The sequence below is a fragment of the Gopherus evgoodei genome, chromosome 1, assembly GCF_007399415.2.
Source record: "Gopherus evgoodei ecotype Sinaloan lineage chromosome 1, rGopEvg1_v1.p, whole genome shotgun sequence".
Taxonomy (NCBI): Eukaryota; Metazoa; Chordata; order Testudines; family Testudinidae; genus Gopherus; species Gopherus evgoodei.
This window is the reverse complement of record NC_044322.1, coordinates 357,937,945-357,963,074: the sequence shown is the minus strand read 5'-3', so window position 1 is coordinate 357,963,074 and position 25,130 is coordinate 357,937,945. Positions and strand designations below refer to the sequence as shown.

The 25,130-nt window shown below is 42.8% G+C and overlaps 1 protein-coding gene across 3 annotated transcripts in view; it reads right to left on the bottom strand.

The window, feature by feature from the left end:
• IL2RA (interleukin 2 receptor subunit alpha) overlaps positions 1 to 25,130 on the bottom strand; it is a 32,740-nt gene that overhangs the window by 2,563 nt on the left and 5,047 nt on the right. Inside the window, exons 2-7 of one of the 3 annotated variants that reach the window (XM_030573705.1) lie at positions 24,701 to 24,797; positions 6,062 to 6,247; positions 3,706 to 3,783; positions 3,138 to 3,371; positions 1,918 to 1,965; positions 591 to 657 (exon numbers count right to left, since the gene is read on the bottom strand). In XM_030573705.1, the coding sequence (XP_030429565.1) occupies positions 591 to 657; positions 1,918 to 1,965; positions 3,138 to 3,371; positions 3,706 to 3,783; positions 6,062 to 6,247; positions 24,701 to 24,767 (680 nt within the window). In that variant the 5' untranslated portion in view covers positions 24,768 to 24,797. The remainder of the gene's footprint in view (positions 1 to 590; positions 658 to 1,917; positions 1,966 to 3,137; positions 3,372 to 3,705; positions 3,784 to 6,061; positions 6,248 to 24,700; positions 24,798 to 25,130) is intronic. The other 2 variants (XM_030573868.1, XM_030573785.1) reach the window with 2 other exon arrangements.

Here is a 25,130-nt window from a genome sequence, read left to right as displayed (position 1 = left end):
GCAAGTGCTGAGAGCCATTGAACCAAACTGTAAACCCTGTATATGATAGATACCACTTCAAGCCAGGGGGTGCTCCCATGCCTCCAGCACCCTTAGTTCCAGCACCTATGGTGGTACCTCTCACATACCAGCATGACCTATTATGTCACTCCTATATATTTTGTACCCTGGTATTATAGCGTCCTATTGATTGTCATCATTCCACCAAGTTTCTGTGATGCCTGTTATATCAATGTTATGGAATTCACCTTAAATCCAGTGTATTTGCACCAATCAAACCTCATTTACCTCTTAGCAATGTTGTCCACTCATTATTAGACAACTTATTCCCTTATTGACACCTCTGTCTCACAGACTTATTTCCAAGATTCACAGAGTAAGCAGATTTGTGCCCATTTCAAGCTTAAAAATGTTAATCTTGATTTTTTTATTGTGCCTTTATTTAATATAGTTAATCATTTATATCGTAAAAAGAATACATCCATGAATCCTGCCTATACTGTGTATGGAGTCATGTGGCTAATAACTCCATGCATGCTAGGGATCGTTTAGATTCAATTAACTCATTCATGCCATGCCATGCTACTTACCATAGTTTCGATACGATGATCCACCCCAAAATGATGAAAATGATTGGGAAGACAGTAGAGACAGCAACTTTTGAGAGGACACAAAAAATCAAATATGTTAGCTGATGATATTGTCTGAAACATTACATAGTGATAAGCATGGTTCTGAAGAAAACAGCAGTTTCCCCAAAGTTAATTTAGAGAAATAAGTGTCAGGAAAGGGATAGATAGTATCAGGAGGTAGCCATGTTAGTCTGTATCCACAAAAACAACAAGGAGTCTGGTGGCACCTTAAAGACTAACAGATTTGTTTGGGCATAAGCTTTTGTGGGTGAAAAACTCACTTCTTCAAATGCAAAGGAAAGGGATTGGAACTTGCCTCCCTGCACTATGGAGAAAGAGAGAGCCAGCTGTATCCCAGCACCATGGCACTGCTGTTTACTCAGCCCTCCTGCAGAACTCCTACAGAAGGGCCAGAGAGATCCATATTAAGAGCATTCACCACTGCAGTTATGGTTAGGCCATTGCAAAATAGCCTTGGGATACAAATGCTTCTCTCATGGGAAATATTTGTGATGCTATTTACTCTGTTCATTTAATTTCATTCCATCACTCCCACTTATTCTTATTTATTATGGGTATTATAGCAGCACCTAGAGGCCCCAACTGAGACCAGAACCCATTGTGTTAGTCCTATACATACACATAGTAAGAGTCAGTCCCTGTCCCAAACAGCTTACAATCTAGTTACTTGGCTGGTGCAGCTTTGGTTTGATTTGTATGGTTTTATGGGTACTGGCTTCATGGATGGGAACTACACCTTTCTCTGAAACAACAAGGAGTCCGGTGGCACCTTAGAGACTAACAGATTTATTTGGGCATAAGCTTTCATGGGTAAAAAACCTCACTTCACTTCAATTTTTTACCCACAAAAGCTTATGCCCAAACAAATCTGTTAGTCTTTAAGGTGCCACCGGACTCCTTGTTGTTTTTGTGGATACAAACTAATACGGCACCTTTCTCTGTGATCCTTACAGGCCAAGTTCACTGTCAGTTCTCAGCAAATTGATTTTCAATATGACTTGGGCATCAAATTCCCTTAGGTGCCTAAGTTTCCACCCTAAGTGGCTTAAATGCTTATACCCCCATTTGCCACCCTGAACAATGTATGTCCTTCTTTGGGGTTTGCATCCATCACAGAGTAGTAGGTGATTATTGTGTGGTGCAAAATGTTCCTTATTTCTAATTGTGCCAGGTCTCTTAAGGAGAGTCATGAATTTAAAGGGGGAAAGTGACTGTCCTAAAGGAGGGAGAAATACCACCCGTGAATGAGCTGAGCCTGGTGTACCTGTGACAGGAAACATCACTGATGGGACATGGGACGGTTCCGATGTATCTAAAAAGAGAGAAATTCCTGTTGTTTAATGATTGATGTATTGCTGCCAATGAGGAGGGATGGTCATTCATGGAATCAGAGCCATGCTGAGGCGGGCACTTGCATCTGACAGCTTATTTTCATCACACCGAGATATAATTGCCATGTTTGCTCTTTAAACAACCAATCAACACTTCCAGCCTGCTAGCGTGCCTAGTCTACTGCCTGTTATATATGAATGTGACGTAAACGGCAGCATCCAGTGAACTGGGATCAATCTCGCCAAGAGGCACGATATTATTCCATGTCAGCTTGGAGAGAAAGGATGGTCTAGCCATTAGGCTTCCGGCTTAGATATTAGGAAACCAAAGATTCAATTCCCTGTTCTGCTATAGGCTTCTTGTGTGACTTTAGGCAAATGACCTTGGTCTAGATTCATAACAGTACTTAGGCTTCTAACTTCCACAGAAATCAATTATAGCACTGGGCCTTAACCTCTATGTACCTCAGTTCCCCATTTGTAAAATAGGGGTCATAGTACTGCCCTGCCTCACAGGGGTGTGGTGCGGAGAAATACATGACAGATTGTGAGGTGCTCGGATACTATGGCAAGGGGGACTGTATAAAGACCATATATAGATCTGCCTACAGCCCAATGAAGTCCCTAAACCCCCAGTGCTACAAGAAGGGCTCCGATGAGACATCATTTTCTGAAGCTTTCATGTGTGTGACCTAGTGCCAACGTGTTGTAGAGATGGTGGATATGCCCTGAGAAGTAGCAGTTAATGCTGATGGATTGGTGGATTTTGGAGACCTCATCTATAATAAGGAGACTTTTTTTCCTTATCTGGCAGTAGCATGTCTGGAGAAACTGGGTCTGCACAAGGGTCAGGCACAATCTAGCCCCAAACTGATCTTTGCTTTTGCTGGTAGCCACGTGCCTAGTGATGTGACTATAGCGTGAAAGAAACCCAGCACTATACTGCAGCATAGCAGTTCCTCTTCCCTTCCCCAGTGGTGGTTTCCACATCATGCTCAGAAGCTCTGAAGATTCCACATTGTTTGCGACACCTGAGGCACTGTGTCACAGCCAGCTGGAGATGGCTGGTACCTGCACAAAGGGAAATGAATCTGAGGTGGAGCTAACACCTCACTCATCAGGGACTAGTCAATGGCAAAGCACCCTGTCGAACCTGTTACTGGAATCGGTTGCGTCATCTCTTCTCCACTCTTGCTGTCATTAGTGCACAGCAGACTTAGCCTTGTCCAGAAGGTTTTCCCATGCTCTTCCTTACAGGTGCTGATATCAGAGGTTGGGGGCCGAGCATCGTAACCATGTAGACACTTGTAATGCAGTTCCTGACCCACAGCATACTCTGTCACCCTAGGTGTGGTATGTTCCACAGGGCTGGGTATCCCACAATAACCTATGAAATCCAAAGGAGACAGACAGTTAGCTAGGTGCTATTTTTATCCCACTGTGGCTATTATCGCATCAGTGAGATTTGCAATGGCACAAAATGGGTCTGTGTGGAGAAAACCGGTCTCTCCCAACTCTTTGGGGCAATATGAATAATTTGCTCACACGGTAACAACTGCTGCTAGCAAGTGGGTTTTGTAACTGCTGTGTCTGAATCAAAGATGACAAAATCTAATACAAAACATTAAAGGGTGGGATTTTGAAAATATTCAACGTTGGACTTTTTCTGCTTCTATGGAAGTCAACAGGAGAAATATGTTACAGTCATTAATGAGTGGTACCTGCTGTGTCAGATGGCACAATGGTGACTGGATTCTCAGGTTTTCTTTCTGACTGTTGTGAAGTAGCCCTGGAGTCCCCTATAGAGAAGATTAAGCTTAGTGGTTTTTTTGGTAAGAGAAGCTGATATGCTACAGAATCATAATTGGAAAAGCCCCATTTGATTGCCTAGGCCAACCCCTGCCAGTACAAGATTGTTCCTTACAGCACATAATCTGCCTCCACGTAATTCAGAGTATTCTATATTTGCCTTCTTAGACCTCCCTCTGAAGCATCTGGGTCTGATCCCTCTCAAACAGTTTACTGGAGTAGATAGACAATTGGTCTGATCCAATCTGGCAATTCCTGTGTTCTGATGGGGTCTAGTTTAAAAAGTCACAAATGGCAGGGTTTCCACTACCTCCATAGGGAGACTGTTCAGCAGCCCAGTACACCATATTTCAATGCCAGGAAACGTTCCTTATATTTAACCTAAATATTCCCCATTCTTAGTTTGAAGGTAAAGATAATTGTTTCCTTACTTGGTGTGTTCCTGTATTGGGTGCATAACAGGATTAGATATAGAGAAACAGTATGTGGCACCCCGGTGGCTTTGCTATACAAGCCTATGATTTACCTTACCAGAGATGACATCCCTAAATCCATTTCCCATCTAAAGTACAACAAAACAGAACAAATTCAGCCCTGGTGTATCTCAGTTTAAGTCAATGGAGGTGCTCCCATACTGACAGTAGAGCAGCATGTGGCTTAGCACATGTGATTGGCTCCACTGTTCATTCTTACTGATGTCTATGAGTGTACATAACAACAACCACAGACCATAACTGAGCATCAAACATGTTTCTGAAGCATAGGGCTCCTAGCAAAGAAGACTAGAGCCATGGGTGTGCCCCAGGGGACACAGGGACAGATACATGTTCCCTCCACTAGATCAGATTGAAATAGTTCAAAAAAGGTTTAATCGCTGCATCAGGAGTTTGCTCTTTGTTGAAGAAGAAGGAATAGGTGGTGGGGGCAGGGTGTTGAAGGGAGACATGACAAGGAAACCCCCTTGGTGCCTCAGTGACTGGGTTAGTGTTTCTGTGGTGCGGTGTCAAGTATCAGAGGGGTAGATGTGTTAGTTTGGATCTGTAAAAGCAGCAAAGAATCCTGTGGCACCTTATAGACATCCGACGAAGTGGGTATTCACCCACAAAAGCTCATGCTCCAAAACGTCTGTTAGTCTGTAAGGTACCACAGGATTCTTTGCTGCTTTTGTGGTGTGGTGTGTAGCTGCTGGTGAGTATTTTCTTCAGGTTGGGGGACTGTCTGTAAGTGAGGGCGGGCCTGCCTCCCAAGGTCTGTGAGAGTGAGGGATTGTTTTCCAGGATAGGCTGTAGATCGTTGATGATGTGCTGGAGAGGTTTTAGCTGGGGGCTATACGTGATGGCCAGTGGTGTTCTGTTATTTTCCTTGTAGGGCATCTCCTGTAGTAGGTGACTTCTGGGTACCCCTCTCATTTTGTAAATCTCTTTCCTCACTTCCCCAGTGGGTATTTTAGTTGTAAGAATGCTTGATAAAGATCTGATAGGTGTTTGTCTCTGTCTGGGGGACTGGGAGTGGCTGGCTCACTACAAAAGCAATTTTCCCTCTCTTGGTATTGACACCTTCTTATCAATTATTGGGAGTGGACCACATACACCCTGATTGAATTGGCCCTGTCAACACTGGTTCTCCACTTGTAAGGTAACTCCTTTTTCTTAATTTGCCAGTATATTTATGCCTGTATATTTAATTTTCACTCCACGCATCTGAAGAAGTGATTTTTTTTTTACCCACGAAAGCTTATGCCCAAATAAAGCTGTTAGTCTTTAAGGTGCCACCAGACTCCTCATTGTTCCTGTGGATACAGACTAACACAGCTACCTCTCTGATTCTAAATTGGTCAGTTTCACTTTCTGATTGGAGTCTTTTTTACTTTCCTTTTCTTATGCACTAGTTCAACACTGTGGTGTTTCCAGCTCTGCAGGAAATGTTTATTAAATAGTAATAATACACCGAACCCTTTGTTTTAATTTCATTGTACACACTTCTATGTATATTAGGTTTTGTATTGTCAGTGGAAGTCAATATCTGGGTGGCGAGTTTGCCTGGGAGAAGTAAGAATACAAAACATAATTCACTACCACAGTATTGTGTTGCCACTATAATAGCTAAATCAATTGAAAATTGCCTGTGCATATAGAAGATGTGCTTAGATCTAGCAGGATTTAGTTGGGGATTGGTCCTGCTTTGAGCAGGGGGTTGGACTAGATGACCTCCTGAGGTCCCTTCCAACCCTGATATTCTATGATTCTGTGACGGATGGTAATCACTTACGTTCACATACAGAAGCTTTTGTAGTCCAGTGAATAAGCCCAGTATCGTTAATACAGACAATAAAGTTACTTTCCCCAGGTATCCTTCTATAGCCAGCTTCACACTTGTATCGCACCTTGCTGCCCACCATGACCCTGTCAATGGTAATCTCAGCAAACTCAATGTAGAGTGGGGCGAAGCACTTCCCTGCAAAGAGAAAGAAGGTCCATTAGAGTAACAGTACATGGCTGGAGGGGGAGGAACGATGGCCACAGGGTGAGGGCACTTGTTTAGTTCCATTACTGCAAATGGTGGATCGCATGTTTGAATACCTCCCCTCTTCCCGTGCATTGTTCCTAGGTTCTGCCATCTCATAGTTTGTTTGGAAGCTGAAAGAATCACTGCAGAAGTAAACTAATGACATGGGGCCTGATCCTGCTCTCAGTCACCCTGATGTAAAGCACGAGCTCCATATAAGGTAATGGAATTAAAAAAAAAGAAGGAAAATGATTAAAAATGAGAGTGGGGGAGGAGTTTTAAAGGGCTTACCCCCCGTGACTAAGGGAGATGAAATCCCAGTCCAGATAGAAAGTAGCCCTGGGAAGATCCAGTCCAAGGTGCCAGTAACACGGGGCTCTCCTTTGAGAACTACATCTTCAGGGAACAGGAAATGATAAAACCCAGGCTGGATGGAAAATGACACCCAGAATATCTGTTCCAGATCAGCGGGGGCTCCCTTTAATGGTCTCTCCACTTTCCACTGAGTGACTGGTTGCAGCTGCCTCTTGGGATGGGGCCCTAACCCCCTAGATAGCTTCACTTGATCAGGTTCTACCAACTGTGGGTCACAACCCAAAATGGTCAAATGTGCCAAAGGGTCACAGGGCTCTCTGGCCTCAGCTTCCCGCTCAGGGCATTGTGACCTGGGGTATGGGGCTGCACCGCTGCTCTGATTTGGCTCAGTCCCCCACCCATCATGATGCCAAACTGAGTAAATTGCATTGGGATCCCATGTGCCAGGTTGCAATACCACTCACACAAATTTGGCTCAGCTAGCTCCCCGTTAGGAGTCTGGTGCAAACCTGAGCGGTGCAGCCCCAGAGCAGGGAGCCAAATCCAGCCAACCGCGGGGGGACAGGAGCAGTTGGTATCATGTTCTCCAGTATGGACCAGACTATACCTTCTGCCCTACAACCAGGCAAATACCCCTCTGTCATACTAGCTATCCTGGCCCCTAGATAATCCCCTTGCATGCTCAGCCCCCTACTCCTTTCTCCAGACCCCCCACTGTGCCCCAGGACCCCAAATCTTCCCCAACCCTTTACTCTCTGCCCCATATTGGCCATGCATGGGAGTTACATGTTTTTGGGGGAGCTATTGGTTCACCAGTACTCCCTCTAACCCCATATCATCCCCCCAATGCATCCCACAAACCTCTGCCCTCCCAATTCCTACCCCAGCCCTCCAGAATCCCCAACTGCTTCCTCACTATGTCCCCCAGGCTCCCCACTATGCCCACTTCACCTCCAGGCCCACAAATCCCCCCCGCTCTGCATCAACCATGGGAGGAGCTCTGTGTTTTGGGGCCATCTCTCAACTCACTGCCTCTTTCCCCAGTTCCTGGTGGAGGTACCCCAGATATCTCCCTGATGAACCCCTGCCAGGGTTCACATCAGGTCTGAGGGGTATCCTGGGCATGATCTGGGTCATGACAGGCCAATAAGGTTTACAAATGGGCCCTGAGCTCCCAAAAGTTGAGAACCACTTGTCTAATCTATCTTAGTGTAGTATTGAAGCTCCAAAACAGCAATTAAAATAGTCCACGGATACCTGCTAATAGCTAATAATGAAGCTCTGGGGTGGTTTTGCCAAGTGTTATAAGGAAGACATCTTGAAAACTCTGCTTTTGAGAAGAGTTCTCAGGTACCTGAGTAGGTCTTTGCTTACTGGGCTCTGATAAGCCAAACGTGCCCCCTCTTCCATAAACACAGAGGGGCCCATGGCAGTGGAATTGGGACTGTTTGGCTGGGTAGAGGGTGTGGGAGAATTTGGGCTGTCCTGGAGGGAGTATGGACCTCTTGTGTGCTGCAGAGTTCTGCTCCTTGGGGGCTAATCACCCTCGCTGCTAAAAACTGGTGCCTTATTTCTCATTTGAATTGGTCTGGCTTTAGCTTCCAGCCATTGTCTTTTCCTATGCCTTTCTCCACTCAATTCAACAGCCCTTTCATATTCAGTATGTTCTCCCTGTGAAGGTACTTATACACCATAAAGTCACCCATTGTCTCTGACAGATTGTTTACCAAGATCCAGACAGAGGGTAAGGTCTACGTGAAGCAGTAAAATCATCCTAATTTACCCTTCAATTCGGGGAGAGAATTCTAAGAATCAGCTCCCGGTACAGAGTCCCTTCCAACACACCCTTGAGTCAGTGTGGGATGATTTGCTTCCTGATTTTTTTTTCCTTCAGAGTCTGTGGCTGTCAAACCAGCACAAAATTAATGTAAAACATCTTTAAACTATATAATGTCCAAACCTCAAACCCCAATATTAACCAAAAGCCTTTGTGACTGAAAGGACAGAACTTTCTCTATTCTGGATTTTTAATTTCTTCTTCAAGGGCGCTCTAGTGTTTTGGGGGATGAGAAGCCATTGGTTCACAACAGTTTCTTGTGATGCCATAGACAGTAATCCATGATGCACAGTGACAAGAGTTGACTATTCAAATAGCATCTCAATGGTAAGTAGAGCAGGAGGGAGACACGGGGTAGGTGTAGAGAACCGTCATATCACTGAAATCACACCTAGCCCCAAAATAGGTACATAAATGGCTCTTGCTGCCTAGCCAAGCTTTTGAACATTTTGGCCTTATATTATTTTTACTTCAGAAAAGATCTTCCTACAACGTTTTACCGCCCATGCGCCGATGGCTGCTGCCATTCACTTCATCAGTAGAATTATTAGCAGCACAGGTTTCTACAAGAGGCGGAAAGGATATTGGGAGAATCCTGATCCTGGAAGTTTTGTCAGTGACTTCAGTGGTCTCAGGATTTCACCCCTCGTCTTTAATCCATCAGAGAAGGACTCTGCCTTGCAATCACTGAGTCTCAGCACTGTTTACTCCCACTCCCCAGTGGTAAGGGTGATGCTGCTGAATGAATTTCAGAGCCCAGTTAGGTGGAGTGGGTTTGACGCTCCATTCTTTACTCTGAGAGAGAAGCAATGCAGGAGACAGAAGGCTCCATGGTGGCTGAGAATGGCTATCAGGAACAATAGCTGTGTGATCTCGTGCCTGCCCCCTGCTGGCTGGGCTCAGATCACCTCCTGATCCTGCCTAGCAGCAGCGGAATGCCGATAACATTACCTCAATATAGAGGAATATTCGTGACCAGTTTCTTTTGTGGTGGCTCCCAAATATGAGGGTCAAAAACACTGTAAAATTAATTAGAAATATTCTGGCCCATTTTTCCATTTCCTTAGATTCAGACATTATTTTTCAAAGTTCCTATTTTGACACCTGTAAATACGAGTATTTAAAAGGCAATTATTTATCAGGAACAATTTCTAATATTCTGGTTAAGTATTTTATTTTCTTAATGAAATTAAATAAAAATATATTTTACAGTTAAATTTTATATTGGCCTCAGTACTTGCATCCTTAATTGTATGGTGTAATGTTGAAAAAACGAAGATAATCCAGCCCAGAGTCACCGGGTAATAGTTACAACAGCCACTAAGCAAAACAATAAAAAATGAGAAGATTCACAGTTATGTCCCCACACACTGAACAGCAACCAACCAACAACTGCTTATAGTGAGAAAGTGCAGGTTGCAAACCTAAAAATAATTCATCCAGAAAACAAGGACTGTTATGACAGCAGCAAATGACATCCAGATATAATTCTCAGTCACCTAGGATTAATTAAGAATGTGTCATATTAATACTGGTTGGGAGACAGGATCAGGCTTCTCTGTAGACCCAGTGTTGGATGAATGCATTCCCAAATGAGGTTCTGGAATCATTTGCTCTGGGTCCCTGAATCTTGAGAAACTCAAAGATGGGATTCTGGACTTGGAGGGCTGTCTTAGTATGGGGTGCTGTGTTAGGAAGGGCAACTGATTAACTGATGAATCCGTTAGAGAGGGAACCTGCCAAGAAGAGGGGGTGATCTGTAGATGGAGGTGCCTTCAGTCAAAGTAGGAAGCAAAAGATAAGACAAATGTGGTCAGTGGCTATTTATCTCATCGCAAGTTGCTATGATGAGACTTTCCTACCTCTTCCCATTTCCTGTGACAAGAAACAACAATGCAACCCCCTCAGAGGACAAGGGCTAGGATCTCAAACTCCAGACAGCCCTTCATCTTTAATTCTTCTTGCTTTCTGTCCCTGACTCCTAAGATGTTCTCTCTGTGTAGATAATCATGGCCTTGCTGACGTTACTTCCAGCCATGGAAATCAGTGATTTCTAAACCCAGTGCTAAGACGTCATTCTCCAGGTTCCTCTTCTTTACTTTCACGGTCACCTAATGTCTCGCTTTGTTCTTTTCCCTCCCCCTCTCTGTACTCTCCTGCTTTGGTGAAAGCTGAGTGCAAGTGAGCACACAGGAGGAAAGGGAGGAAGAAGGCAAAGAGATCCATTGTGCACAAATGATCTGAACTGTTTTAACGTCTTCAATCCACCTGCATCTCTACATTGTTAAAGGATTTGCCTTGTATATACTGGCAGCTGATTGTGGCTTCTAGAGAAGCTGCTGTACCCGAAATAGTTAACCACATACTTCACCACAGACTGTCAGGGTGATTAAAATTAAAGAGTTATCAGATGAGAGACATTTCGTGAACACGTACTCTCACTTTCCCTTAAAGCTAAAAGCACAGTTCCCTCGAGACTTCAAACGCCTCTTTGAAGCAGCTGGTAGATCTCAATCTCACCAAACAGCATTCCAGCCTACATCTCTTTAAGTTCTTAATAAAAACTCACAACATTTAACCTACTCATTGTAAAGGGCAACTGCTTGCTTATCTGGCAGGCAGGTGAGATGCTTGGGGTTCTGCTGGGCTGCCATGCACAATGCTGCACAAAAAATGACACTTGTAAGTGATTGTGGACAACACCTCCACCCACTCTGCCACTCAGACCCATAGTGTGGGTGTCATCTTCACCTTGGTCTTCTCTCTGGATCCTCGCAGCCGGGCTGTGTCCAGATCTTTCCAAGTCTTCCTGTACAACATCTCTAAGATCCAACTTTTCTTCTCCATCCACACAGCTAAAACTCATCCAGACTCTCAGCATCCTTTTCTGTGGCCTTGACATACAATCTTGCCCCACTCATATCCATTCAGAACCCTGCTGCGTGGATCATGTTCCTACTTCCTCCCTTTGACTATGTCACCCCTTTCTTTGCTTCTGTCCACCATGTTGCCCTCCTCCATTGCATCAGACATAAACTACTTATCTTCACTTTCATGGCCATGGGTGGTGGGTATCATAGGCTGGGGGAGGCTGAGCCTTCCCAAACAGCCAGGTGTGACCCCTGCCCATACGCCACCCCCAATTCCCCTCTTGATTCCTGCTCTGCAGGCAGCTCTTCCTCTGTGCCATGGCCACAGCTGGGGCTGGCGCTGGGGCTGTGCTGCCTGCCCTCCCAGTGCTCCAGGGTTGGGGAGGCTGGGGCCATGCTGCCTAGGTTCCCGGCACGCGGGAGCTGGGGGGGCTGAGACCACACTGCCCGCCCTCCCAGCCCTCCTGGGTTGGGGCCATGCTGCTCATCCTCCTGGTGCTCTGGGGCTGGTGGCACTCTGGGGCTGGGGGCGCTAGCCTGGAGAGGGGGCCAGATGCCACAGTGGGGGGGCTCTGGCAGGGGGTGTGGAAGGGATGGGGCTGCAGGGCTAGCCTCCCTGAGCCAGCGGTTCACCCACCACCCATGTTCATGGCCTTTCATGATTTATCCCCATGCTACCTATCATCTCTATAAGAACATAAGAATGCCCATACGACCAATGGTCCATCTAGCCCAGTATCTTGTCTTCTGACAGTGGCCGGTGCTACATGCTTCAGAGAGAATAAACAGAAAAGAGCAGTTTTGAGTGATCCATCCCCTGCTGTCCACTGATCAACCTAACCTCCATGAATTTATCTAATTCTTTTAAAAACCCAATTATACTTTTGGCCTTCACAACATCCGATGGCAAAGAGTTCCACAGACTGATTGTGCGTTGTGTGAAGAAGTACTTCCTTTGGTTTGTTTTACACCTACTGCCTATTAATTTAATCAGGTGAGCCCTAGTTCTTGTGTTATATGAAGGGGTGAATATAAACTTCCTTATTCACTTTCTCCATATCACTCATGATTTTATAGACTGCTATCATGTCCCCCCCTTTGTCATCTCTTTTGTAAGATGAACAGTTCCAGTCTTTTTAATCTTTCTTCATAAGGAAGCTGTTCCATACCCCTAATCATTTTTGTTGCTGTTCTCTCTGTACCTTTTCCAGTTCTAATATATATTCTTTGAGATGGGGCAGCCAGAACTTCACACAGTATTCAAAGTGTGGGCGTACCATCCATTTCTGTACCGGTATTATAATATTTTCTGTTTAATTATCTATCTCTTTCCTAATGGTTCCTAACATTCTGTTAGCTTTTTTTGACTGCCACTGCACATTGAGTGTATGGTTTCAGAGAACTATCCACGATGAGTCCAAAATCTTTCTTGAGTGGAAATAGCCAGTTTGGGCCCCATCGTTTTGTATGTACACTTGGGATTATGTTTTCCAATGTGCATTACTTTGCATTTATCAATACTGAAGTTCATCTGACATTTTGTTCCCCAGTCACCCATTTTTGAGATCCTTTTGTAAATTTTCACAGTCAGCCTTGGACTTAACTATCTTGAGTAATTTTGCATTGTCTACAAACTTCACTGTGCAGATCCTATTTCAGATCATTTATGAATACATTGAACAGCACTGCTCCCAGTAAATATCCTTACTGGACTCTACTATTTACCTCTCTTCACTGTGAAAAATGATTATTTATTCCTACCCTTTGTTTCCTACTTTTTAACAAGTTACCAATCCATTAGAGGACCTTCCCTCTTATCTGCTGACTGCTTAGCTTGCTTAAGAGCCTTTGGTGAAGAACCTTGTCAAAGGCTTTCTGAAAGTCTAAGTACACGATATCGACTGTATCACCCTTGTCCATATGCTTGTTGGCACCCTCAGAGAATACTAATAGACTGTTGAGGCCTGATTTCCCTTAACAAAAGATGTGTTAACTCTTCCCCGATCTGTTCTGTTTATCCGTGTGTCTGGTGACGCTGTTCTTTACTGTAGTTTCAACCAATTTGTCTGGTACTAAAGTTAAGCTTACCTGCCTGTAATGTCAGGATTAACTATGGAGCATATTCTAAATATTGGTGTAACATTAGTTACCCTCCAGTCATCTAGTACAGAGGCTGATTTAAACAATAGGTTACATACCACAGTTAGCAATTCTGCAATTTCATATTTGAGTTCCTTCAGAATTCTTGGGTGAGTTCTTGGGTCCCTAAAACAACAAGGAGTCCTTGTGGCACCTTAGAGACTAACAAATGTATTTGAGCATAAGCTTTCGTGGGCTAGAACCCACTTCATCAGATGCATGGAGTGGAAAATACAGTAGCAGGTATATATAAACATAGGACATGAAAAGATGAGAGTTGCCTTACCAGGTCGGGGGGGTCAGTGCTAATGAGACAATTCAATTAACAGTAGAATACCAAGGGAGGAAAAATCACTTTTGTAGTGGTAATGATGGTGGCCCATTTCCAACAGTTGACAAGAAGGTGTGAGTAACAGTAGGGGGAAATTAGTATGGTAAAATTAGGTTTTCATCACTTTTGTAGTGGTAATGAGGGTGGCCCATTTCAAACAGTTGACATTAGGTCATTACAAGACCTAATTTTACTGAAATAATTTCCACCTACTGTTACTCACTCCTTCTTGTCAACTGTTTGAAATGGGCCACCATCATTACCACTACAAAAGTGATTTTTCCTCCCTTGGTATTCTACTGTTAATTGAATGGTCTCATTAGCACTGACCCTCCCCCCCCCCCCCACCTGGTAAGGCAACTCCCATCTTTTCATGTCCTATGTCTCTATATATCTGCTACTGTATTTTCCACTCCATGCATCTGATGAAGTGGGTTTTTGCCCACAAAAGTTTATGCCCAAATACATTTGTTAGTCTCAAAGGTGCCACAAGGACTCCTCCTCTTTTTTTTGCTGATACAGACTAACACGGCTACTACTCTGAAACCAGTCAGTATACAATCACTACCCATGGCACCCACTGGGGCATCTAAATGCGCCTGTGTCCTGGCCAGCAGTCGAGCATCCGCCGAAATGCCACTGAAATTCGGCAGCATTTCAGCGGATGCTCGACCACCGCCATGGTAGGTTGGGGACCACTGCCCTAGCACAATGTGGTCCATAATCGGGGCTCCTAAGTGCTAGGATAGTACAAATAAATAATAATAATAATTAATAATAATGATTGTACACTCGATATTGCTCATCAGCAAATGAAACTCACACCTTCTTGTCAACTGTCTGTAATGGGCCACTCCCTTTCCACTTCAAAAGTTATTTCTCCTCCCTTCGTATTCTGCTGTTAATTGATTTATCTCGTTAGACTGACCTAACACTTGGTAAAGCAACCCACATTCTTTCATGTATTTATACCTGCTCCTGTATCTTTTACTTCATGCATCTGATGAAGTGGGTTCTAGCCCACAAAAGCTTATGCCCAAATAAATGTGTTAGTCTCTAAGGTGCCACAAGAATTCCTTGTTTTTTATTATTTGAATACTGGGCCTACAGGGCACCCATTGTTTTTGGCACGTGGGTGTATTACACATTAAAACTAGCTGCAATTTATAATTCTAATCAGACAAGTGAGGTTAAGAATTCCATTGTGTGTCCTCCTTGGTAACCCTCCAAAGCCTATTTTGAGTAAAGGAAGTAAAATTCTCAGGGTTTTTATGTTTTCTCTTTTATTCCTATGCCATGTATGCTACATATGCCTTAGTTTTTAATGTTGACATTTCTCAGCTGGTTGGGACTTAATGTGAATAGTTCTGATTTGGTATTTTGTGAAAATATACATACTTAACAACGTGGCATTTCCTAAACATACTAAATACAATATAGTTATTAATGCATTTTTCATTGTTCTTTTATAGTCTTTCTAACCTAATATTCAAGGTGCAAGAGGGGTGAGGTAATATTTTTTATTGAACCAACTTCTGTTGGTGACAGAGAAACTTTTCAGCCATATAGAGATCTTTTTAGCTCTATGTGGCTCAAAAGTGTGTTTTTCTTATCAACAGAAGTTGGCCAATAAAAAAATATTACCTCACCTACCTTGTCTTTCTAATATCCTGGGACAGACACTGCATGGAACATTCTATTCAGTCCATCAGCAGTTCTATTAGGACGGCATCTAGAATGGTTGGAATTTTTCTTGAGAAGAAATGCCTCAGGAAATGCTTTTACTCTTTGGTCAGAACTAGGAGAATGGAATGATACCCAAAATGTTAAAAGAAGAAAAGTTATCTGTACTTTGTCAAACCTCAAGTATTTTAATTCTAGGTTTGTGAGACAGTTCAGGTCATTTCTGGTTCACAAATTTTAAGGGCAGAAAGAAACATTAGATCATCTAATCTGACTCTCTGTATACCACAGGCCATAGAATTTAATCTAATTACTTCTGTATTGAGCCCATTGACTTGTATTTGACTAAAGCTTATCTAGTTAATAATTAATTGACTCACTAATAATGCTCAGGCATCAAGTCTAAGGCATCACACGGAGTCACACAGCATGTTGCTTGGAAGATTATCAAGCATCCATGTACATTTTGGTGTATTTATACTGGAAATTATGATTTCACAAGATACAAAAGTTATGTTACAGCCCTTTGAAAAAAGTCACTGTTTCCCGACATACCCTTACTGCCCTGTAAAGCTGTTATGTTATGTCTGGGGTTTCTTTGTTTGCTTTTGACTGCATTGTTCATATGTTTCAGAACATACCAATACACAATGAATGCTGGAGGAAGGACTCTTGCTTTAGGACTTTAGAAGGGGATCTTTCAACTTTTTGGTTTGAACAAGTTGGTCCACTGGACCTGACATACTCTCAAATTAGTAAGGAGCTCTTTGAAAAAGTACTTGTCTCCTACACTATTTTATGGCTAATACTTACATATAAGGAATAGTAGAGGATATTACCTCTTAATGATAATGATCTCTTAGTTTCATAGGGCCTTTAATCCAAATGAATCCCAAAGTGGTTTACTACTTTTACTGATTTGTACAAACTACACATCCATTTCTCCTATTACATAGTTATCTACCTAATCTATTTCTTTTTTCATTTCCTTGGGTGAAACGTGCCAATAGTCGAGCGGTGTAAAGTTACACTAACAACAGATTGGGACAGGAAGTGAAGATTAACTCAAGTTGGACTTAGAAGGGAAATTTCGATATGCTGAATGTATTTAGCTATATTCAGATTTGATTAGGACATTGAAGCTAACTCTTCTGCTCTTGCATAAGTGCCATGGGACTTTGTAATGGTCATAACCACCACTTTATAGCTTATTCAATAGATGTTAATGCTAGGAGCTCATTGTCTGCTAACACCATGATGCTGTCTAAGAAGAAAGAGTGACATCTCAGTACCAACATCACTTCCTTTAGCACTTGGTTCTTTCCCAGAAGTTTCCCATCCAGGTATACTGTTGAGTTGTCCCAAAACATATTAGTTGTTGAAATCTGATAAGATCATGGCTTCCGAGTGTTTGTCAATTGCATGACTACTTCATACTAATATTTGAGTTAGAGGACTGGTTTGATACAGGAATCCAGACAGAAATTCAACCATTTTTGACCAAAATAGGTGAGAGGGGAAATTTGATATGGGTATTTATAGTACTAGGTAGACACAACATAGTGAGTCAGATGCCATGGTAATCTGAACTCAGAATTTGCTTTTTTTTTTTTCTTCTGTGGGTTTGTGACACTAGCTTTGATATGGTTTGATGCAGAATATAAACCTGTAACATACAAATAATAATATACGGAGATATACCTATCTCATAGAACTGGAAAGGACCCTGAAAAGTCATCAAGTCCTGCCTTCGCTAGCAGGACCAAGTACTGATTTTGCCCCAGATCCCTAAGTGGCCACCCTTTTGGATTGAGTTTACAACCTTAGGTTTAGCAGGCCAATGCTAAAACCACTGGGCTATCCCTCTCCCTACAGAATAGGACATTTTTTCCCCTGAGTACATGAGTGACATGGAAGGGAACAGTAGTAGGCTGGCAGCTCTGAATAATTACACAAATTGTTGGAGAAAGCAACACAGCAGACAGAGACAGTTCAGAAGTGAAGAAAACCTTTCCCGAGAGCTAGCAAAAACTCAACTCTGTATCAAAATCCAGAGATTCCCACAAAAAGCTACCTCATCAGCTCATTCCACCAAGGGGTTTGATGCTCTTTCTGAAACTATATCATCTCTAGATGGTATCCAACAATTGAAACTGACCTGTGAAGAGGAGAACTGATACCCATCTGCTGGACTGAAATGGTAACTATTGTGCTCCAGCTTTGAAAACTTTTCCCAACTATTTTTGATCTAAAAGTAAAAAATGGGTATCTGTCTGTTCTGTCTTTGTAACTTTTCCTCCCTGAAGTTGTTTTGTTTTATTGTCATTTGTTATGTAGACAGGTAAGTTAGAAATGGATCTGAGCTGTGACGTTTGGGTCCAGTTCAAAAGTTCCCTGAAGTTTGGGAGTGTTTGTATCTGGGGTTTTGGATCATGTGTATCGTAAACACATGTAGTACAGTACTTAACAAAATCTCATAAGAAGACAAGATCCTTTCCTCAAGGAATTTACAATCTAACTAACACAAAATACAAATGAGAAAATCAGGCATAGGCATGGTGAACAGGACCAGAAAGGAGATCAGCATTGAAAGGCTAGGAGAAACCTACAGTTCCTTGCAGTATAGAAGAGACAAGTCTCAATTGTAATGACTATATAGATGCTTCTTTATTCAGTTTTCTGTCCCTAGATAGGCCCTGTAGTTCAGGCTCTGTGGCTCATGGACTAACTAAACATGACAGGCCTCATTCATCATTGCCTGATACCTTGTGTCATCATTTAAATAGTACAAAGTGAGTACGCTTTGGGCGTGAAATGCCACCACCAGCATACATGAGTGAAGGCCTGTGACTTAGTAGTATTTTACATGCACTTTGCAGAGCTATACATGATTCCAGAAAATCCGGCTCAGTTTGCGCTGCTGAGTATCACTACATATAGTGTCCATAACTCCTGTCCTGTGCTAAGCAGCCATGCCAGGGACCACTGACCACAGGGCAGAGTTTTTAAAAAGGATGCTAAGGAAGAGAGGGAGAGTACTCAATATGCAGTCAAGAGGGAAATTGTTCCAAGCACAGAGAGCTGTGTGGAAAAGGCACAAAGCAAAAGATGAGAGAATTTATTTTCTAGTCTGTCTTTTTTGGTTCTACCTCACTGATCATTGTGGTAAAACCAAAGAGCTTGTCCTTCTCCAGGGCAACTGCGGAGTCCATTGCAGTAGCAGCATACTCATTTGGGATTGAACAGATCGTGTGAGCAGCACATTATTTGGGTGCATGGGCATTTTCAGTTTTAAATAGACTTGACCACATTTTTACTCAGATGTGGCCTTTGTAACATTGGCCTCATCTGTGTTCATGCTCATAGGTAAAGGTCACTCTGCTAAGAAGGAGATTTGGCTATTAAAAGTGTTTGCGTGCACACAGATTCAAACACTATTCTTTGGCATTAACCTCCCCAATTGTGGGTTTTGGTGTTTTTTTTGGTGGGGAGGGGTAATAGAACATCATCTGTGAGAGGAATTATCATAGAATCATAGAATATCAGGGTTGGAAGGGACCTCAGGAGGTCATCTAGTCTAACCCCCTGCTCAAAGCAGGACCAGTTCCCAACTAAATCATCCCAGCCAGGGCTTTGTCAAGCCTGACCTTAAAAACCTCTAAGGAAGGAGATTCCACCACCTCGCTAGATAACCCATTCCAGTGCTTCACCACCCTCCTAGTTTTTCCTAATATCCAACCTAAACCTCCCTCACTGCAACTTGAGACTCCTTGTTCTGTCATCAGATACCACTGAGAACAGTCTAGATCCATCCTCTTTGGAACCCCCTTTCAGGTAGTTGAAAGCAGCTATCAAATCCCCCCTCATTCTTGTCTTCTGCAGACTAAACAATCCCAGTTCCCTCAGCCTCTCCTCGTAAGTCATGTGCTCCAGTCCCCTACTCATTTTTGTTGCCCTCCGCTGGACTCTTTCCAATTTTTCCACATCCTTCTTGTAGTGTGGGGCCCAAAACTGGACACAGTACTCCAGATGAGGCCTCACTGTTGTCGAATAGAGGGGAATGATCACGTCCTTTGATCTGCTGGCAATGTCCCTACTTATACCGCCCAAAATGCCGTTAGCCTTCTTGGCAACAAGGGCACACTGTTGACTCATATCCAGCTTCTTGTCCACTGTAACCCCACGGTCCTTTTCTGCAGAACTGCTTCCAAGCCATTCGGTCCCTAGTCTGTAACAGTGAATGGGATTCTTCCATCCTAAGTGCAGGACTCTGCACTTGTCCTTATTGAACCTCATCAGGTTTCTTTTGGCCCAGTCCTCTAATTTTTCTAGGTCCCCCTGTATCCTATCCCAACCCTCTAGCGTATCTACCACTCCTCCCAATTTAGTGTCATCTGCAAACTTGCTGAGAGTGCAGTCCACACCATCCTCCAGACCATTAATGAAGATACTGAACAAAACCGGCCCCAGGACCGACCCTTGGGGCACTCTGCTTGATACCGGCTGCCAACTAGACATTGAGCATTGATCACTACCCATTCAGCCCAATGATCTAGCCAGCTTTCAATCCACCTTATAGTCCATTTGTCCAGTCTATACTTCTTTAACTTGCTGACAAGAATACTGTGGGAGACCGTATCAAAAGCTTTGCTAAGGTCAAGGAATAACACATCCACTGCTTTCCCATCATCCACAGACCCAGTTATCTCTTCATAGAAGGCAATTAGGTTAGTCGGGCATGACTTGCCCTTGGTGAATCCATGCTGACTGTTCCTGATCACTTTCCTCTCCTCTAAGTGCTTCAGAATTGATTCCTTGAGGACCTGCGCCATGATTTTTCCAGGGACTGAGTTGAGCCTGACTGGCCTGTAGTTCCCCAGATCCTCCTTCTTCCCTTTTTTAAAGATGGGAACTACATTAGCCTTTTTCCAGTCATCTGGGACCTCCCTCGTTCGCCATGAGTTTTCAAAGATACTCTGGGTGACAAACATACAGCCAGAATATATGGGTGGTTGGCGAATACATGCTCCAACCTTGGATAATACTGAAAAAAACTATGAATCACACTAGTTTGGTTTGAAATGATAGGGAAAAAAGTCTAAGAACCATGCCTGAGTGATGTCCACCTCATAACAATAATCGGTCATCCATTTTTTCATTGGCAGTCTTAGCAGGGAAAGCAAGGATTGAATAAGCATTATTCATTAGTATGTATTTATACCTTGTAATGCCCCTGCCATTTTACAAAATTGAGAGTAAAGCATCTTCCCTGACCTAGAGGGCTGAAGCTTTAAAAATGAAAAGATAAAGAAAAGCCAGCTGCGCAAGGTGGTGCGGACATGAGGAGATCATTGGTGAAGAGAATAAGGGGGGACGAAGTGGGTTGTGAGGAAGGATTTGAACCAGGTGAGAGGAAATCTGGCAAACAAGAAAAGGAAATTGTTCTAAAGTTCACAGCCAGGCCGAGGAGATGGAGGCAAAGGGCAGCAAGAGACAGAGAGCCAGTGAAGGAATCTGAGGGGTGGAGGGGGCTGTCAGTGCAGTGGAACAGGTTTTAGCAGCAGAGTTTTGGACTGACTGGAGGGGAGAAACAAGGAGGCTAGAGAGGAGGTTACAGTTATCAAGGCGAGCGTGACCAAAGTCATGGGCATATGTTTTCAACAAATGGAACTTTAGTGAGAGACTGGACATGGGGTTAGAAGGAAAGAGATGAGTCAGAGACAATACCATAATCATGAGCTTGGGAGATGGCAAGTTGACAGAGTTACCGGTGGTAACATGATAAGGGAAGTGGAAGAAGAGGATTACACCGGATAATAAGAAACTGGAGTACACTCAGGCCCTAATGAGGCAAGAGGAAATTACTTCATCTCAAAGTAGAGATACCGTGAAGAGTCCCTGTCTGTAGCAACTTCTGCCTTTCCTAGACCATCAGACTGTGGGGTTGGCAGTCTTTTAGTACAGAGCAAGGGGTATTTTTATATTGGTCATTTACTTGATAAGGGCTGCTGCAACTGGGAATCCAAGGGGTTGCTATAAAGTATTTGCTTTCTGGTCAGCCTAGTGAGGACGTTGTGCGTGTGCTTGATGACTTAACATTGTATGTAACATCCAGATACCATGGTGATGGGCACTGTATACAGATACATACATTGTGTATACATTTCTGAGAACTGGTGCTCTACATTTTAAATTAACTTCTCAATTTTTTATTTTAGTCCTGCCTGGGTCTGAGCCACACTTCAATACAGTATATTAAAATTCAAAGGGATCTTGACAAATTGGAGCACTGGGCTATAGACAGCAACATGAAATTCAACAAAGACAAATATAAGGTGCTACATTTAGGGAAGAGAAACCAAATATACAAATACAAAATGGGGGGATAACTGACTTGGCAGCAGCATTGCTGAGAAGCATCTGGGAGTTGTGACGGATCACAAGCTCAACATGAGTCAACAATGTGATGCTGTGGCAAAAAAAAAAACAACAAATGCAATTTTGGATTACATTAACAGAGGCATTGCATGCAAGTCACAGGAGGTGATTACACCGCTTCGCTCAGCGCTGGCAAGGCCTCAGCTGGAGTACTGTGTCCAATTTTGGTCACTGCTGTATAGAAAGGACGTAGAGAAACTGGAAAGGGTCCAGAGGCGAGTGACAAAGATGATCAAAGGGATGGAATGCAAGTCATACGAGCAAAGGCTGAGGACCTGAGTATGTTTAGTTTGGAACAAGGGAGATTAAGAAGGGACATGATCGTAGACTTCAAATACTTGAAAGACTGCCATAAAAAAGATGGAGAAAAATTGTTCTCTCTTGCCACAGAGGGCAGGATAAGAGGCAACAGGTTCGAACTGCAGCAGAGCAGATCTCAGGAGAAACTTCCTAATGGTAAGAACAGTAGGACAATGGAACAAACTGCCTAGGGTAGTCGTGAAATCTCCTTCACTGAAGGTTTTCAAAAAGAGGCTGGAGACATCTGTCTTGCATGGATTAGACAGAACGAATCCTGCATTTGGAAGAGGATCAAACAAGATGACCCTTGCAGTCCCTTCTAACCCTATGGTTGTATGATTCTATGATTTTCTATTAATTTAGGATGATTAGTTGGATAGCAAGCTCTTTGTACAGCACCTAGCACAATGGGGTCCTGGTGTGTGTCTGGGGCATCTAAGTGCTATCACAACACAAACAATAAATAAGAAGACGGTAAGAGACAGTATGTCCAATGAACCAGAAGACAGGAGACATGGGTTCTCTCTGCCCCTGCTGTACTGTGAAACTTAAATAAGTGAATGATCTCTCTCTGCCTCAGACTCTTCATCTATAAAATGAGGGAAATGAAGTTTGCCCACATTCTGGAAAGCTCTTTGAGAGCCACAGATGAAAAGTGCGATATGAGAACTAAGTATTTTTATTTTCATTCCCCGTCCAGAAATGTTCATTATTGACAGTGTATTTTCCCAGAAACCCTGTGCAATATGAACTGTGCAACAGAGTTTATTTTATTACATTGATCTGCAATACTGGGAGAGCTTGAAAATCAAAGGATAAATGTGGTGCCCGCAGGTACTGTAGGTGCAGTGATTACCAAGAGACATTGTCAAGTTTGGCCCATAATTTGGCCTATCCTCTTTTAGCTCTATGCGTTTGCAAGACTCCTTACTGTCCTTAACATGTTCCCCATAGGGAAGAAAACCACACACTAACACCTGCAGTACTCAGAGACAACCCTCCAATAACGAAACTGGAGGGGAAAAGATGGTGGTAAAGAGTTCAGTTTCAAAGGCCATTATTATAAAGAGAATAACAAAATGAAGTTAAAAATCGTGAAAGTATCAGGACAGGCATTCATAGTAAGTACAGGAAGTGAAGGAAAGAGGGGGTGTAACACAAGAGAGATAACTATATGGAAATATCTTAAGTTAGTCTTTTATATTTATAAATTCATCACAGAATTTGATTGCAGAATTCAGCATGAAGTTTTACACACCTCTCAGTTTTTCCATGATTCTAAGAAAGGCTTCTGACAAATGCAGATCTCAGTGTGTACTCTCACCGTGTGTACTCTCCCAGGGCACAGTAATACAGAGAACACGATACACAGGACTTGACTCATCCCAGAACTGATTCCATTTACATATCTCCTGCTGAACATTTCACAGTGAGACTGTCACATTCATCATTTAAAATCATGCAGGGGACGCTGGCATTTCATTTTGCCCTTACAATGTCTCCATTTAATAAAAAGATGCAGATGTTTCAATGCATTATTGTCTGAAGATAAAATTGCCTGGAGATTAAACATTTTGTTTATAAGTAGATTGGGGCAACAGCCAGGTCAAGTTGTTCCATTATATACAATACAATCTCCTCTCAAAATTACAATTGCTCTGGTACAATTTCAGTACCCAGTGCTGGATGTGAGCAATTAGCAATGAAGTCTTCAGTTCGTCTGAGTTTCTTTCCCATGAAAGAATTTCTTTCTGAATTTTTTTACCCGGCTCTTACCTCTGAAGTTGGAAATCCTTGGGGTGTTTAGAATAGAAATATCCCAGGTACTGACATTACAATTTATAGACATCTTTGCATTCAAACATACTAATTCAGACTCAAACACAGATACCAATTACTTATATTCAGCCAATTTCTTAGTGTAAGTGAATACCCGAACAGGTAATACTAATATAAACTTGTAGTGCAAGTAGAACGGTTAATCTAATTCCTTCTAGAATGAATAGGTAGCATTTATTAAAGGGGTGAAAAAACATAATTGGTATTAATCACATCTGCAGCAAACCTTGATTAGATATCCTCTACTAGCAAGTACACCAAAGTCACTTGCAAGTTATCTGAGGAGGTCATTGACATTTCAATTTCTATTTTTATATTTCCTAAAGTTTCATGCAAAATGGAAAAAAAATTCAAAGAGCTATTTGCGCTAGAAGAGTACTTAGTATTCCTTTGATCTGCCCACTGTTCCAGTGATGGGTTAGAAGAGTCATCTATTACTCAGACAAAACAGGTAATGGTCCCACTCTGGATTGTCTCCAGCTGATGGTTTGTGGGCACATTTCTCTTGCTTCCTTAGAATAGAAATGTCCTTTAATCTACTAACCTCTTGCCTTACCTTAAAGCAGTCAGCGTGTCAGTAACCTACACCAGAGCAACCAAGCAATAATAAACCTGGTTTTATTTTCCAGAAAGCAACGATGATCTCTTACCATTTCCATGTCCAGCTGCCTCTCCAGATCTGAGCAAGCCCCACAAGAAAAGAAAAATGAGCTCCATGTAACCTGTTCACGTATTTTCGACACAACACTGATGAGGAAGAGATTTTTAAAAGGTTAAGGGGCTTTCGGTGAATCAATGATCTGTCGATTGCACTATGACAGAAAAAGGGATAGCCATTTGAAGGGTGCAGCTAGGACATTTCTCTCTGGTCAGCATATCATCCCTTTGCTGTCTAGATCTGTGCGAGAGAATGAAACTAATGATGTGTGATACAGTTTAGCTGTGGTGTGTAGGAAGTGGTTGATAGGTAGGTGGCTCTTATGTGCACCCTCAGCTTCATTTCAGTTGTCGGTCAGAAAGAATGGGGAAAAGCTTTAGCTGCCAGGTTTGGACACTTACCCCCCAAATGGAAAATTCTGT